This window comes from Capra hircus, chromosome 23 (genome assembly GCF_001704415.2).
Source record: "Capra hircus breed San Clemente chromosome 23, ASM170441v1, whole genome shotgun sequence".
Taxonomy (NCBI): domain Eukaryota; kingdom Metazoa; phylum Chordata; class Mammalia; order Artiodactyla; family Bovidae; genus Capra; species Capra hircus.
Window position 1 is genome coordinate 15,948,452 of NC_030830.1, and position 14,883 is coordinate 15,963,334.

At 52.6% G+C, this 14,883-nt stretch overlaps 1 protein-coding gene across 1 annotated transcript in view; it reads left to right on the top strand.

The window, feature by feature from the left end:
* Positions 1,253–14,883, top strand: part of CDYL (chromodomain Y-like) — a 97,310-nt gene continuing 83,679 nt past the window's right edge. The window contains 1 exon segment of the mRNA XM_018039130.1: positions 1,253–1,511. Coding sequence (XP_017894619.1) covers positions 1,488–1,511 — 24 coding nt within the window. The 5' untranslated portion in view covers positions 1,253–1,487.

The following is a 14,883-nucleotide window of genomic DNA, read 5'->3' on the forward strand; positions in this document are numbered from 1 at the left end:
GCAGGGGGAGCCTGCCCATCGCCGGTCACCGAGCTGTCCCCCCCGTCTCCCCCCTCGCCCCGCCCAGGAGAACCACGACTGACAGCCCCGTTCCCTTGGAACCCAGACTTTTCCCCGGAGCCTGGCCCCTCCTCCCAGCTCCTCTTCGGGGGAGGCGGGCGCTCGAGAGGAACAGGGAGGCCCGGCGCGGGGGAAGCTGCGGGCCGGGCTCAGGCGGCCGCGCCCTCGCGCCGCCCAGGCCCCCGCCCCCGCCGCCCAGGCCCCCGCCCCCGCCCCGCACCCCGGCTTGCCGCCGAGCGGGAGCGCGCTCCGGCTCCGGGTCTTGGCGGCGGCCGCGGGGGAGGCGGGCACGTGGAGGGGCGGGGGCTCCACCTGGCCACGCCGCCGGCCCTCGGCGGGCTGGCCCGGGCCGGACGGGCTCCGCGCGCCAATGCCGTCGGGGCGGCGGGTTGCGGGCGCCGGGCGGCGCGGCTCCGAACCCAACCTTGGGCTCGCCGGTGCCCGCCCCCGTGTGAGCCGCCGCCTTCCGCCCCCCACGTCGAGGCGGGCGCGCGGCCCAGTCTGACCTCCGGAGCGCCCCGGGGCGAGCAGGCCCCGCCCCTCAGGCCACGCCCGCCCACAGGCCACGCCCTAGCGCGCCGCGGCCACGCCCCCCACGTCGAGGCGGGCTCACGGCCCGGCCCGACCTCCGGAGGGCCCTGGGGCGAGCTGGTTCCGCCCTCTCCCCGCCCCCGCGCGCCGCGGCCACGCCCCCCACGTCGAGGCGGGCGCACGGCCGGCCCGACCTCCGGAGGGCCCTGGGGCGATCAGGCCCCTCCCACGCGCGCCGCGGCCACGCCCCCCACGTCGAGGCGGGCGCGCGGCTCTGCCCGACCTCCGGAGGGCCCTGGGGCGAGCAGGCCCCGCCCCCGCTCGCGGCCCCGCCCCCGCCTCAGGCCCCGCCCCTTCCTGCCCGCCTGCCTGGCCGCTGAGCCCCAGCGCGGCCCGCCGCTCCCCGCGCCGCCCCGCCCGCCGGCCGCCCCGCCCCGCCCCCCCCACCCCGCGCGGGCGGCCCGAAAACCCGGAGCGCGGCTCGGCCGGGCCGGGCGGCCGCACTGGGCATGCTCAGTAGCCGGGGCAGGTTTTTCGGCCGCAAGTAGGAAGCTTTCTGCACTACCGCGGAGAGGGGGAGCCGCGGAGCCCGCGCGCCGCCGTGCACCGCCGCCGCGCCCGCCCCAGCCCGGCCCGGCCCCGCGGCGGCGCGATGAGCCCGAGCCCCAGCCGGCCCGCCGCGGAGTGAGCGCGGCGCGGAGGGCGCGTTGCGCAGCTGCTCCTGCGCACCGACCCGGCCGGCGGCCCGCAGCGGCGGGAGTGAGCGCCCGCCCGCCCGGCGCCGCGCGGAGCAGGAAGCGCAGGCCACGCAGGGACCCGACTGGAACAAAGTGTGGGCCGCCGGCGGCTCGGCGCCTCGCCGGCCCTGCCCCGCGCCGCGCGCCCGGCCGCCCGCCATGGCCTCCGAGGAGCTGTACGAGGTAGCTCCCCTCCCCCGGCCCCCGCCCCGGCCGCGGGTTGCTGGACGGAAGCGCGCGCGCCCGAGTTTGCGGGCCGGGGGCGTCCCGGCCGCGGGGCCGGACCGCGGACGGGGCTGGAGTGCTGGCGGCGGGGCGTGGGGGCGCCCGGCGGAGCACTCCTGGGTGGGGGGCTCTCGCCTGCGGGGTTGTGGGGCGGGGGGGCGCGGGGACGAGTGCGACTGTCTCTCGACTCTGCTGCCGACCCGAGCGCTGCCCGACACCGCGCCGAGAGGGCCGAGCGTTGACCGCATGCTCTAATTAGGTTTGGTATTGTGGCCGGAGCCAGGAAATTTAAACCTAACGCGGCTCCAACCGTCATTCATTTTTGCGCCGTGGTGGTGCGAGCTTCGAGAAGGGGGCCCCCGTCTGAACCGCGAGTTCTGGGCCAAGGGTTTGCCAGCGTCGACTTGGAGCGGTGTGGTTGTTGGTTGGGATCTCCAGGCGTGTCTTGTGCGCCCCGATGTAACTTCTTGACTCGTTGCAAAGTCGACTTCCTGGGGAGTGCAGACGCTTGGAGAGCACTCTTTGCTTTCGGGTGCGTGTTTGTAAATACAGCTTCGTAAGAGACTTCACTTGTGGATACTCCGTGGGTTCACCTCCGATGCGTTCAGGGACCTGGATGTTTAGGGACGTAAGGAAGCGTCTGTAACGAGTAGAGCTCCTTTGGCCCCCCGCGATCGCTTAATGAGAACCGGCTGAGCCTTCCGAGGTGTCCCCTCTTGCCGGTGCGTTACCGCCCTTGGCACAGCGTGCGGCTGTGTGTTACCATCCGTTCTGGCCTTCTAGCAACTTTTTGTGCGAAAGTTCTCTGGAGGAGGCGGCCTTCCGTAGAATCCGTGGTCTGCCCGACATGGTACATGGTCGGAGTACCTTGGCTGGCTGAAAGTGCGCCATTATGTTCAAGTCCTTTACACACTGGCTGTCCCCTGCTGTATTCAAAATGCTATCTTGGGTCATTTGGGCTCAGTTGTGTCCCACTCTTTGCCACCCCATGGACTGCAACCCGGCCAGGCTCCTCTGTCCATGGGATTCCCCAGGCAAGAATAGTGGAGTGGGTGGCCATTTCCTCCTCCAGGGGATCTTCCCAACCCAGGAACTGAACTAGAGTCTCCTGCATTGCCAGGAGGATTCTTTACCCCAGCCACTTGGGAAGCCCCATTTGGGGTACTAAAGAGGGGGAAAAAAAATCTCCTGTTCTCAAGCTTCCATTCTTTCTAAGAAAGAAAGTGGTGTTTGGGAAAAGGCCCGGAAGTAGAGGCTGAGACATAACAGCTGGGAGAGTACATAGCACCAGGGCAAGAGGGGTTTTGCTTTCTACATTAGACTGTTGGTGAGGATTTTAGGCCTGAATGTTCATGCTTCCTTCATTTTTGAGGTTATAAATACACAGTCGAGTCACTTGTTCCCTTAGTGCTGGGTGAGGGCAGCACCTTATACGTGAGTTGTATCTCACACGTCACAAATTATTCTGAAGACAGCATTTTGACCACTAGTGCATTATGAACCGGATTTAGTTCTTTGTTTATCCTGTATCTTCAGGCTTTCTGCTCTGGTGGCAGCATTCATTTATAAGTCACCTTCTGTGCCGAGCTGTCGTCCGTAGAGCATGTCATTGAATGCCTGCCCTGTGGACGCTCCGTGGGGAGCCAGGGAGGGACGAGGGATGGGAATGGTTTGTGCCTCCCAAGAGCTTCTGTCGGGAGAATGAAGAACGTCGCAGAGAAACGGCCCACCTGCACGGTGGAGCTCATCGTTTGGAGTTCTGATTTTGGGGAAAGGTGTTGCAGGGGGTCCAGTTGAGGTGACAGTCAATAACGTGGTCAGTGTCTTTCCCAGTGTGTTTTCTCACTTCTCCTTTACTTGTAGGCAGCAGTGTGTCTCTATTAGGATTGCAAGTTTATCTGAAAGTCCTGCGTAGCGATTGAGAGCCTGGATTTGGAGGCAGAAAACCTAGTTATTGACATCACCTTGAGCAAATTAACCTTGAAAGCTCAGTGTCCTCAATCTGTAAAATTGGAATCAAACGCTTCCCTCGTAGAGATGTGAAGTTTAAATGAAAAACCGTGCAAAGCAGACCCACGGTTCCCAGAGGGAGCGCTCAGAAGGAGATGGTGGTTATTGTGTTTTAACTGATCTAACATGCCTCTCTGAGGTCTGGTTTTGTTTCTAAAGGTATAGAGTTGTCCTGGGTTAATCAAGGCAATATTCCTTGTGAGGCAGTTGTTTGAAGTAAACACTGCATCTGCCTGGCTGCTTGTCAGGTGGGGAGGGGGACGGTGTGGGAAGCACCAAGATACGCTAGTAACCAGTTCCCGGAGCACCAGTTGCCTGGTCTTGTCCAGTTCTGCTTAAATCGAAGTCGAAGTTTCTTTTGGGGCTCCACCTCCACAGTTCCACAGGGATATGTTGACAGAGAGGAAGTTCAGAGTCTTGCTTTTTGAAGTAACTTGGGATGGTAAGAACAGGGCTTCTGCGTCTGCCGTAGCCTCTTGAACTTGGGTGAGCTCCTAACTTTTGTTTTCGCACCTGAAAAGAAATGAGACCTCTGACACTTAGCACGGTTTCTGCTCTGAAGTGATTGTCCTCGGTCAGTGGTGAAATGGTCACAGTAGCCGTGCCTCGTGAGTACAGAAGAGAACAGCCCCCCGAGGGGGAAGCAGCATCAGCCTTTTCCAGCATTGAAGAGCTCTTGTTGGTTGAGGGGCAGAATCGATTTACCCACTGCGTCTCCAGCAGCTAGGATCAGGGCAGGCAGATTTTTCTACATTCATCCATCCTGCGAAGTTTATAGTCTACAGAAGAAGTCAGGCATCCTTTAGGGCAGGGACCCACATAGTTTGTGTAGAGGACCAGCTAGTTGTTAATACCCAAGACCTTGCAGGCCGAGTGGTCTGTTACCACTGCTCAGCTCTGCTGTTGTCACTCAGAAGCATCCACAGGGTGGGAAGATTCAAATTTCATATAATTTTTACATGTCATGTAATTGTCCTCCTTTTTTTAAAAAAGAATCACTTGGAAATGTGAAAAAAAAATACAGTCTTAACCTATGGATTCTACAAAACAGGCGGTGGGCTGGATCAGTCCTGTGGGTCTTAGTTTGCTGACCTCAGCTTTAGCCGTCAGCTGTTCTGGAGGCAGGGTTTGCACGGGGCTGGGGAGCATGGAGGGTGGGGCATGGAGCAGTTAAAGGGCTTCTAACCCCTATCCCAGCGCTAGGCTTTAGAGCCAGAAGTGTGGTTCCAGTCTTCCCTTCTGGGTCAGGAAGGAAGGGAAGAGCTGTATATCTTAGGTAGCTGAATCTCCCCCAAACTTCCTCATCTGTGAAATGGGAATGATGACCACTGCTTCAGAGAAGAGTGAAGCCTGAGTAACATTAGCATCTCAGAGCAGTTGGTAACGTTACCTTATAAAACATCTTTATCTTCTTCCAGTCTTTAAAAAAAAAAAAAAGAGCCACTGTCTGCTCACACCCTGAAAGCAGAGTTTCTTCCTTTGAGATTTCATTCAGAGTGTCAAGTGAATTGAGTTTATCACCAAAGAAAACCGAGAACTCCAGAGGATCTTAATTTATCTAGTGGTCAAATAACCATCAGATTGAGTTCAGGTGGGCTGAGCGAAGACTCTAAAACAATGGAAACAGTATTCTTCTTTTATCTTGATCATTCTTTTTCTCATTGGATGTGGGCTTTTCTCCTCCTGAGAACTAGAGTAATAGCTAATTTAAATTTCAGTTATCTCTTCTTGGCCTTCTGAGAAAATATCCAACACATGGGTGTTTCAGGCAATCAAAAATGGAAGTAAGCTTTTAAGAATGAAATTATATCTGGCTTGTAAAACATGTCTTCAGGTTGGTTAGTTTGGAATGACAATCAGGATTTGGGGGAGAGTTAAGTGTTTGGAGTCTTTCTCCTCCCTTTGGGATAAGATTGTGCATTGCAAGACTTTTCCGTACACGGACCAGAAGCACAGTTATAACTCAGATTGTCTGTGTAATTTGGGTGGAAGTCACAGAAGTCAGGAGACCTTCCATGAACGTTGGTCAAGATGAACCAGCATCTGTAGTGTGTGGTTTGTTGGCTCTTAAGATTGAGATCCCTGAAATAAGAAAAGAGAAAACCTAGAGTCTGTTTTACACAGTGAAGTAAGTTAGAGAAAAACAGACGTCATATATTAAACAGACATAGGAAATCTAGAGAAATGGTACTGAGGAGCCTCTCTCTGCAGGGCAGCAGCCGAGATGCAGACATAGAGAACACACTTGTGGACACAGTGGGGGAAGGAGAGGGTGGGATGAATTGAGGGTAGCTTGGAAATATAGACACTACCGTATGTAAAACAGCTAGTGGGAATTTGCTGTGTGACGCGGGGAGCATGGCCCTGGCTCTGTGTCAGCCTAGAGAGGTGGGATGGTGGGAGGGAAGTTCAAGAGGGAAGGGACGCGCTGAGTCACATTGTTGTAGGGCAGAAGCCAGCATGACATTGTGAATCAATTTTCCTCCAACTAAAAAAAACTAAAATAGAGTTATTTGCTGGGATGGATTGTGTGGTGGTAGAGTCACGTGTGTGTGTTTTGAAAATTAACGCAGTCTATTAAATGTGAATTGCTGAGGGTATTTATGCATTTGCCTGGTCGGGGAGGATGGAGACATCTCCTGTGCATTTGCTTTGAATTTGCTTCCAGCTCCTGTGTACTTAAGTTTTTCTGTTCTCGCTGTGGTACCTAAGACGCCTCATGCTCTATAATGATTTTAACCACCGAACGTATTTTCATGATATGTAGGACATGCTTCATTAAGTTTTGAGTGTCTGAGCTACATAAAGCTGGGTCTGAGTCAAGCTTTTGTAAGGGGTCTTCATTTGTATATTGTGTGTGTCTGTAGGCACACAGCATCATCGTGGGCCTTATTAAAATGCAGATTCTGGGTCCTAAACCCTAAGTTTGCAATTTGCTGTGTTTGAATGGAGACCAGAATCTCTGCTTTACACACCTTCCTTCTTAAGGGTGGATTTGGGAACCTCCAGATTGCACCAGCCTGTTTCTTGACAACGCCGAGGGATCGGGATGTGCCTTCCCAGAAGTCGGGCTCCAGGTGGGCGCACAAGTCCATTTTTCAGGCTCTTTATGTTGTTGCCCCTGGTTAACCGAGTCGTTCCAGGAAGGGGGCATTAAAAATACTCAGTCGTGAGGTTAAGGACGGTTTCTGGAATGTCTTGTTTTCTGTCTCCGTCATTTGGCGTACTTGTCCACCAGGTTGTAAGGTTGGTGTGGACTGTCTTTAAGAATTCTTTTGTGGTCGTTATTTCCCACAGTTCAGATTTTGCAGTAGTTGTATGGATGGTCGGATTATGTTTTAATGACACAGTGAATTAAAGGAATGACTCACCTCCAGATCCCTCCTCCCCAGACTTGATGCCCAGGTGTTCCTTTACACTCAGCCCCTCACTGGCATATGTGGTTTTAAGCCTGGGATGGGGAGAACGCCTCACTTGACTGTTTCCCACACAGACTTAACTCTCCAGCTTTTTGAGCTGATCAAGGCCTGGGAGGACCCATGTCTGGGGAAGGTCTCTTGCTTTGGTGTGAAAATTTGTTCAAGTCCTAAGTGTTTTTCTGGGGAAGAGGATCAGCAGCTTTTTTCTGTTTCTCAGAGGGATCTAGGACTCCCAGAAGAGAATCAAACCTGTTCTTGAGACCGGGGTTTCACGCCCGTGCATTGGGCCACTTTGACACTGTTTTTGCCAGGCTCTGCTCTGCTTCAGCCAGAGCCTGAGGTGAAGCGATGCTGAGACCTCATGACCGGGTGTGAGGCTGTATGCTGCTGGCAGTCTGTAAGTGCCTCTTCTTGGGATTCTCCATCCATGAAGCCTGCAGTTAGTATTTCAGCTCCACTTTTGATGATGCAGGGACTTCGGGTCCTGTAGCACTGATCCACCCCGGAACTCACTTGCTGTTCTTCTCCAGTGTTCCGCAGCCTGCGTGCACAAAACCTCACCAAGCAGAACCTTGCTGCTCCATACAGACAGCATTTGGTAAGCTTCAGCTGCATCTTTGCCTGTTTCTTTGATTATCAGTCTTATCTCAGAACTTTCCTTCTGGTTTTTTTTTTCTTTTTCTGCCCCCTTTTTCAAGTATATCCTTCAGAGATTTCTCAGGTGAGGGGTTGTTGGTGGGAAAGCCTCTGGTTTTCTGATTACCTGAAACTGTGTTTATTTTGCCCTCATTTTTATTTAGAATCGAATCAGTTGCTTGAGCATTTTCCTTCAGCATCCTGAAGCTGTTACTCCTGTGCCCTCTGGCTTCCCCATTATTGTTGAGGAGGAGGTTGTCAGCCTGGAGGAGGTCTGCCTTCTGCCTCTGTTCCCCATTATTGTTGAGGAGGAGGTTGTCAGTCCAGGGGACCTCTGCCTTCTGCCTCTGGTGGCTCTGGGATCCTCTCCTTGTCTTTGGTGTTCTCGAGACTTGTTACAGTGTATCTCTGTGTAACTTCCTGTTTATGGACCGTCTTGATGTATGTTGTGCTTTCCTTGTGGCTTTGTGTCTTCTGAAAGATTGTTGGCCGTCTTATCATCTGATCCCACTGGGCTTCTAAACTCTGCCGCTGGGCGTGCCCCCCCCCCCCCCCCCAATCCCCGTCTTACTCTCTTGTAGGCATCTCCTTCCTTGTCTCTGTTTTGTTTGCATTCTGGGTATGTCCTCGGGTCTCACTTCTGGTTCTAATCATCAATTAACTCGTCCATTGGTTCTTTCATTTTAAGTTGTATTTTTTGTTTCTGAATATTCTGGTCCTCCCCTTCCCCATCCTCATCAGTCTGGCTGGCTTTCTTCCTCTTTGGTGTTTGTCTACTTTTATGACTGACTGACTCACGGTTGGTTTGGGTTGGAGGAAGTTCCTGGGGCTCTTGGATATTTTCCTTGCTTACCGCCAGCCCAGGGAGGTGTTAAGAGTTGTATTTTATTGATGATCTAGTTATTTTGCAGTGAGAGTGCCTTTTGGAAACTTGTTTGCTTTCTTTCTTTCTTTTTTTTTTTTTTTGCCTGGATCTGAAGACACGGTTCTGATTTGGAATTTGTTGGTATCTTGGATCAAGAGCTTGAGCCAACACTTAAGGTTTACCTAAACATAGAATGCAGAGAAAGTGTGAACTGGATTTCAGGGGTAACTGTTTATGCAGATGGACATAAGACTTACAGCGAGTGCTTCTGAAACATAACGTACAGTGCCTTCGCTCTGCCTTCCCGCTCTACATGCGATTCTGATCCTTGTCAACCTTCGCCTAAGGTTGGCCTGTCGGCTTGGCTGGAGCCAGTGAAGCCACAGCAGTTGGCCTGCTTGGTCCACCTCTGAAACCCCCGCCACCCCTCTCCTACCTCTGTGGTGCCAATACACGGTGGCTTCACCGGCTGGGCAGTCCCAGTGCCCATCCTCATTCAGAAGCTTATCAGAGGTCACCGTTAGCAGGAAGACTCCCTCCCCTTCAGACTCTGGGTGACTCATTCATTTCCTTTTTGTTTTGCACTACTAATCATTTGTGTTTGCTTAAGCATTACTTATAAGTAAGTAACGTATAAGTAAGTCAAGTAAGCATTGCTTCCGACGTGGCTCAGACAGTGAAGAACCCACCTGCCATGCAAGAGATGCTGGTTGGATCCCTGGGTCAGGAAGATCCCCTGGAGAAGGAAATGGCAACCCACTCTAGTGTTCTTGCTTGGAAAATGCCACGGAGTCCAAGGAGCCTGGCAGGCTATAGTCCATGGGGGTCTCAGAGAGTCGGACACGTTTAAACAACAGTGCATGACTTTCTCTAGGTATTAAGTATGATGAATATTTTCTCCTGGAAAGATCGGCTGTCTATTTTTGGGTTTATATCAGTGCATCTGAGGGTATGAACATGGTGAGCCATTAATAATTGCCGACTTTCAGCTGAAATACAAATGTTACAGTGACTGAAGTTGCATTATTTGAAATTATACCATATATGTGAGAATTGTGCATTTAGGTGTCTTGTTTGAAAAGCCATATGGTGTTTTGGAGGAAAGTTATTTCTAAACTTGATACAAATAATTTGAAGGAAAAGTGTGTTCCTGGAAAGAGTATTTGAAATGTTGGCCACAGCATTTATGTTTACCCGCCGGTTGAAAAGTGTGTAGGGGGGGCGGGGGGCGTGGTCTAACCAATAGTAGCTGGAGAAGTTAGCACAGTATTTTTGGGAAGCATCTTTACTTTTTGTTTTTGCCATGTGAGGCTTTCAAGAGGTTGGCGGTTTGCAGCCTTTGTTGGTTGACAACCCTGCTTCCCTACCCCTGGTTGGTTGCAGGTCACGAATACCTTTGGTTACAACGGTAACGTTTTTCATCAGTAGATGACTGTTGGGAGTTCAGAGCAGCCCAGAGTTGCGGGCAGATTGTCTTAGCATGTAACTGATCTGGAAGCCTCAGCTGCTCAGAATGTGAGAACCAAGGCAGAAGTGCTCCTGACTATAACAGGTTGTCACACCACAGACAACCAGGTCTCCAGGTCTCTCTTGGAGGCCGATCGCCTGTATTTGCGGCACGATGCGCTTGGGCTCCCTGGCTTCCTTAGTGTGTTAGGAGCAGAGAGCTGGAAGGGGAGAGGGAGCCGCTGAGGGCAGGTGAGCTGACCTGAGGAAGTGTGTTCTCGAGACAGGCTGCAGAGGGACCCTGGCGTGGCCCCTGCAGTCACAGGTCACAGGGACTCCTGAGCCCCTCCAGCTGCTGAAGAGCCTGTTTACAGAGATAAAAGCCCTGGGTTGAAAAGAGCGATCAAAAATGACTTGTAAGAAGTTTGGGGATGTAAGCGACAGAGCTCAGTTTAATTCTGTGGTCTGTTCTCCAAAGTGTCCCACTCAGGGATTCCTGATGGCAGAGGAGAGAGAGCAAACGTCATCAGGCGCGGAGGGAAGGGGTTGCAGGCCCCACCTGGCTTTGAATCCTCTCATCCTCCGGAAACTTCTGTGGAGCTAACAGTGTGCTGCACGGAATGATCTTTGGCTTGACAAGTGTTTTCAGAGTAATTGCCTGTTAATGCTGCTCCATAAATCTTTGGGCTGGCTTGATGCTTCAGGAAGACGAGCCGGGAGTTGGTGTCTTTGTTCAGCTCCTCACCATCCTCTTAACCCCGGGTTAAGGGCAGGGACCCACCCTGTCCTCTTCCGTGACTGCGCTGGGTGGCAGAAGGATTAGATGATTTTAGTGAAATGTGAATGAGAATATTTGAACTGAGTCACCGATAAACAATTTAAGAAATCTTGTTTCAGCCCTTGTTTGTACCCTTGATGTTGGAAAGACATTTAGTTTCTATCTGAAGTCTTGTCTGGGTGTTGAAGGAAGGTGCAGGGACAGTTGCCTCCTGCTCTGCTTCTCTGAGGAGCGGGGTGCTGGCGCTGGGCCTGCCTGTTGCACACCTCCCGACCCTGGGCTGGCCGGAGCCCCCAGGAAACGTCCTGTCTCCCGGGCTCCGTCCTTCATTCCTGCCTCCCTCCATCCTGCATCTCCCGTCCCCTCGGCCAGGTTGGTCCCTGCAGCCTGACTTCCGTCTGCAAAGAGCCCTTGGAGGCCCTTGACCCAGACAGGCTCTGGCTTGTCGCTACACTTGGAGATCTGCGAGTGGGCGTCCGGCTGCCCCCCTGGCTCACCTCACTTCTCATCCGTGCAGTTCAAAGGGAACCCCCCGACCTGCCTGACGCCTCAGAGTCCCGAGGAGGCGGCCCTGGCTCTCTGGTCCCCCCACCCCCTGGACTTAGTCCTCTGACTTCTCTCCCCTCGCGGGTGTACCCTTTGCACTCCTAGCAACAAGTATGACTGTCGTGTGATCTCTCTTGAGGGAGGAGCAGCGTGTGCGGAGGTGGGGGTGCTGCCTAGAGCAAGACTTGGGGAGCCTCCCCTCTCGGTGTATACAGGCGGTCAGCGCAGACAGCTGATCCACACAGACAGGGGAGAAGGCCCCATCCGGAGTTACCCGCACCACTGGCTTCCGCTCCTCCTTGAGCTTTCTGAGACAGTAGCGTCCCCAGCCAGGGGGAATGCTGGGGTCGACCAGCCCTCCTTGCTCGCCAGCCCGGCTGTGTGACCTGACGAGCCTCCCCCAAAGGCTCCCCTGAATACCCCTGGAGACAGAAGCCCCAGAGAGTCCCACTGAAGCACCCGCTGCCTGGGGAGGAAGGGGCTTGAGAGCCTCGTGTAGGGCCAGGTGGGCTCCTGGGGCTGTGTGCACTGCAGGCTGGTGGCCCCAGGTGTGGCAGCAGGGTCTGCTCGGAACCGAGGCTCTCCTCTGATCTCTGTCTCCCCAGGTCAGCGGCCGGGAGCGGAGGTCTTTTCCTCCCGCCTGCTGCTCTGCTGCGCTCTGCCCCTCCTGCCCCGTCGGGCGATGCAGTGTTGAACTGTTCACAGAAGTAATGAGAAAACCGAGTGAACAGTAGCCTCGCTCTGTTTTTCCAAACCAGCTTCTGAACTGAATCCAGCTTTGCTTGCTGCGTATCTGTTGTCCCTCCCCTTTCCCGGAAGGTTTTGTCCTGAGTGGGAGACGACTTCTCAGTCCGGTTGGACATCATTATCAGTCTAGGATGGGTCATCGGTCAGGTTTCTGCTTGTCTGTTACGTGTAAGAGGTTAGTAATGATACAAAAATGCGGCGAAGCTGTGGGGAGGTTTGCTTTTCTCTGTGTTCCATATACCTTAGCAGGGGTTAGCGAAGAGCTATTTGGTTAGCATTCTTAAATGATTTATGGGTTTGTTAAAAGTGGCATTTGAAAAATTTCTTCAAGAGAGTTTATAATGATACCCTTTAAATGTGAACCTTGCTTAAACCTTAAAAAAATCTTTGAGTTTGAATGATCAGTTAACTATGATGTGCCAATACTGTCTATGTATATGTAGGTGGTGCCCGTGATAAAGAACCTGCCTGCTCGTGCAGGAGACATAAGAGATGCCGGTTCAGTCCCTGGGTCGGGAAGATCCCCCGGAGGAGGGAATAGCAACCCACTCCAGTATTCTTGCCTGGAGAACCCCATGGACAGAGGAGCCTGGCAGGCTATAGTCCATGTGGTCACAGTGAGTCGGACACGCCTGAAGCGTCTTAGCACACACGCAGATCTTTTGCAAGCTTTAGAAAAGTTTCTTAGAGTCTGGGAGGCATTACCCTGGGTGAGTTAGGGTTTATGTTAAGGTGTTAGAGATTATTCTCCAAGACACATGCTAGCCCACACCTCAACAACAAAAGGAGTCCACTGATTGCTCTTGCCACGAGGACTGGAGTTTTAAGGGTTTCTTACTTCTTGCACTCTTTGTAGTATGAGTTAACAGTCAATGGTGGTTTGACTATAAAAAACCAAGCAGGATCCCAGCCAGCATCCTCACTTGCCTTTCTCTCCACGGTCTCCATCCTTGGGATCACTAAGCAGACGTAGAGAAGATGTGACTGAAATAGCAACATTTTCTCGTGGGGCTCCTGGGAGCTCCCGGGAATTACCGGTAGAGTTCCTGTGCCCAGCAGCGTGGAAGTCTTTGTATGGACCTAAAACTAGTGACTAATTATAGGGTAGAGAATGAACCGGCTTTGTATGGGATTAAGCGAATTTGCCAGGAGCATGAACTTAATGCATCAACACAGATAACAGTTTTTGAATATCACCAAGGATTTTAGGTTGAACAGGTGGCTATAACGAAGCACAAAACATTGATGAAAAGAAAGATCAGAGGTTCCACTTGCCCAGAATTTTGTCCAAAAGAGAATTTGAAAGTGTGCGGGAAACCGCTTTTGATTTACAGCATATCACCAACTTAACTCACTAAAACTTTATAGTTTTGAATTACTCTGATCCTTTCTCAGATTCATTTTTTGTGGACTTTTGGCGCCATGGGGGATATTCAAAAGGCTGTCGGAGGGCAATCCTAAAAGAGGAAAAAGACCCGAGAATGTTTGGTGTTGTCAACAGCTGCTTTGAAATAGAGTTTGGTCTCTTAAGGTCACTACTACTTGAATTAGCTGATGCTCGTTTGGCAGGCAGGTGCTTTGAATTTGATGGTCTCATCACCTTACTCACGGTTTCTACATAAAGGCTCTATCCGTGTCTAAGGAGAAAAGAAGGTGGAAGTCAAAGGGGGAAAAAAGCATCCCCTGCTGTAACACCCAGGTTATCTAGCGTAAACCGTAGAGGCCCATCGTTAGGAACAGCTCTGTGCATGAATGCAGATAGAAGGGTGCATTTACAAGTCACAGTTATTTCATAAACACAGAATTCTATCCATGCTGTTCAGAAGACACATAGAAGTCAACACTGAAAGAATTGTGTATTGTGCTATAAAAACCTTTTTATGTTAATCGGTCCATTTTTTTTCTACTTTTTTCTTGACTTGTTGAAGATCTTTGTAATTAATCCTACTTTTTGTTATTCGTCTTGTAAATACCTGTGTGTGTCCCTGCTCTTAAAAGATTTAAAAATCCGTAACATACGTATTTCACCCACAAAGTTAATGAAAATTTACATTTTAATCCAGTTTTTCTTCCTCATTTCATTTCTCATGTAGGAAATACTTCCTATCCCCAGATCACTGTCGTCTTCTCATCCAAAAGTTTTGTGTCCTACGGTGAGAAAGCCCTGCGGTTGATTTTCACGTGTGCGCCGGGATCTGGTTTGTCTTTCAGCTGCGGGTCGTCTGCCGCCTCGGTTTGTTGAACCGGTCACCCTCTCCGGGACCTGTCTGCCTCTCTGCCGTGTGTGAAGTTTCCGTGTGCGTGCACGCGTGCGCCAGTTTCTCCTGTTCACCCGATGTTTGTCTCGTCATGATCACACCTGACTCTTGTAATCGGTCGGCTTTATAATAAGCCTGGGAAACTTGCCCTGCCGAATAGGGTGACCTTGTTCTCTTTTCTGAAAGATGGCTCAGCAGTTTGGTGGCGCGTTCTTCCTCTTCCCCGCCAGGCCGGGGTTGCGCGCGTGGGTCCCTCGGTGGCATTGGAGGTGCACAGTGGGCCCGACGGGCGAGTCCTACCCGGTGCTCAGCCTCTCGTGGTGCTGGTAGGCTAAGTGGGGTGGCAGCCGGGGGCTCGTTTCATGTTCATTGTCAGAGAAGGCCCCACTGATACGGTGACGTTTGGGGATGCCCCTGGAGGCTGGTGTGTCTGGAGCTGGAGAGACCTAGCTGGTACCTGAGGTCGGGGTGTGGGGTCCAAGCGGGGGCCCTTTGTAGATGTGCCCAATACTCTGAGTTTGGTCTTTACTGAGGCGGGGAGCCTTGGGAGGGGTGACATACTCAAATCCACATTTTTAAAGGGTTGTGTTGGATGCCGGTATATACGGAGAACCAGCTGGGGCGG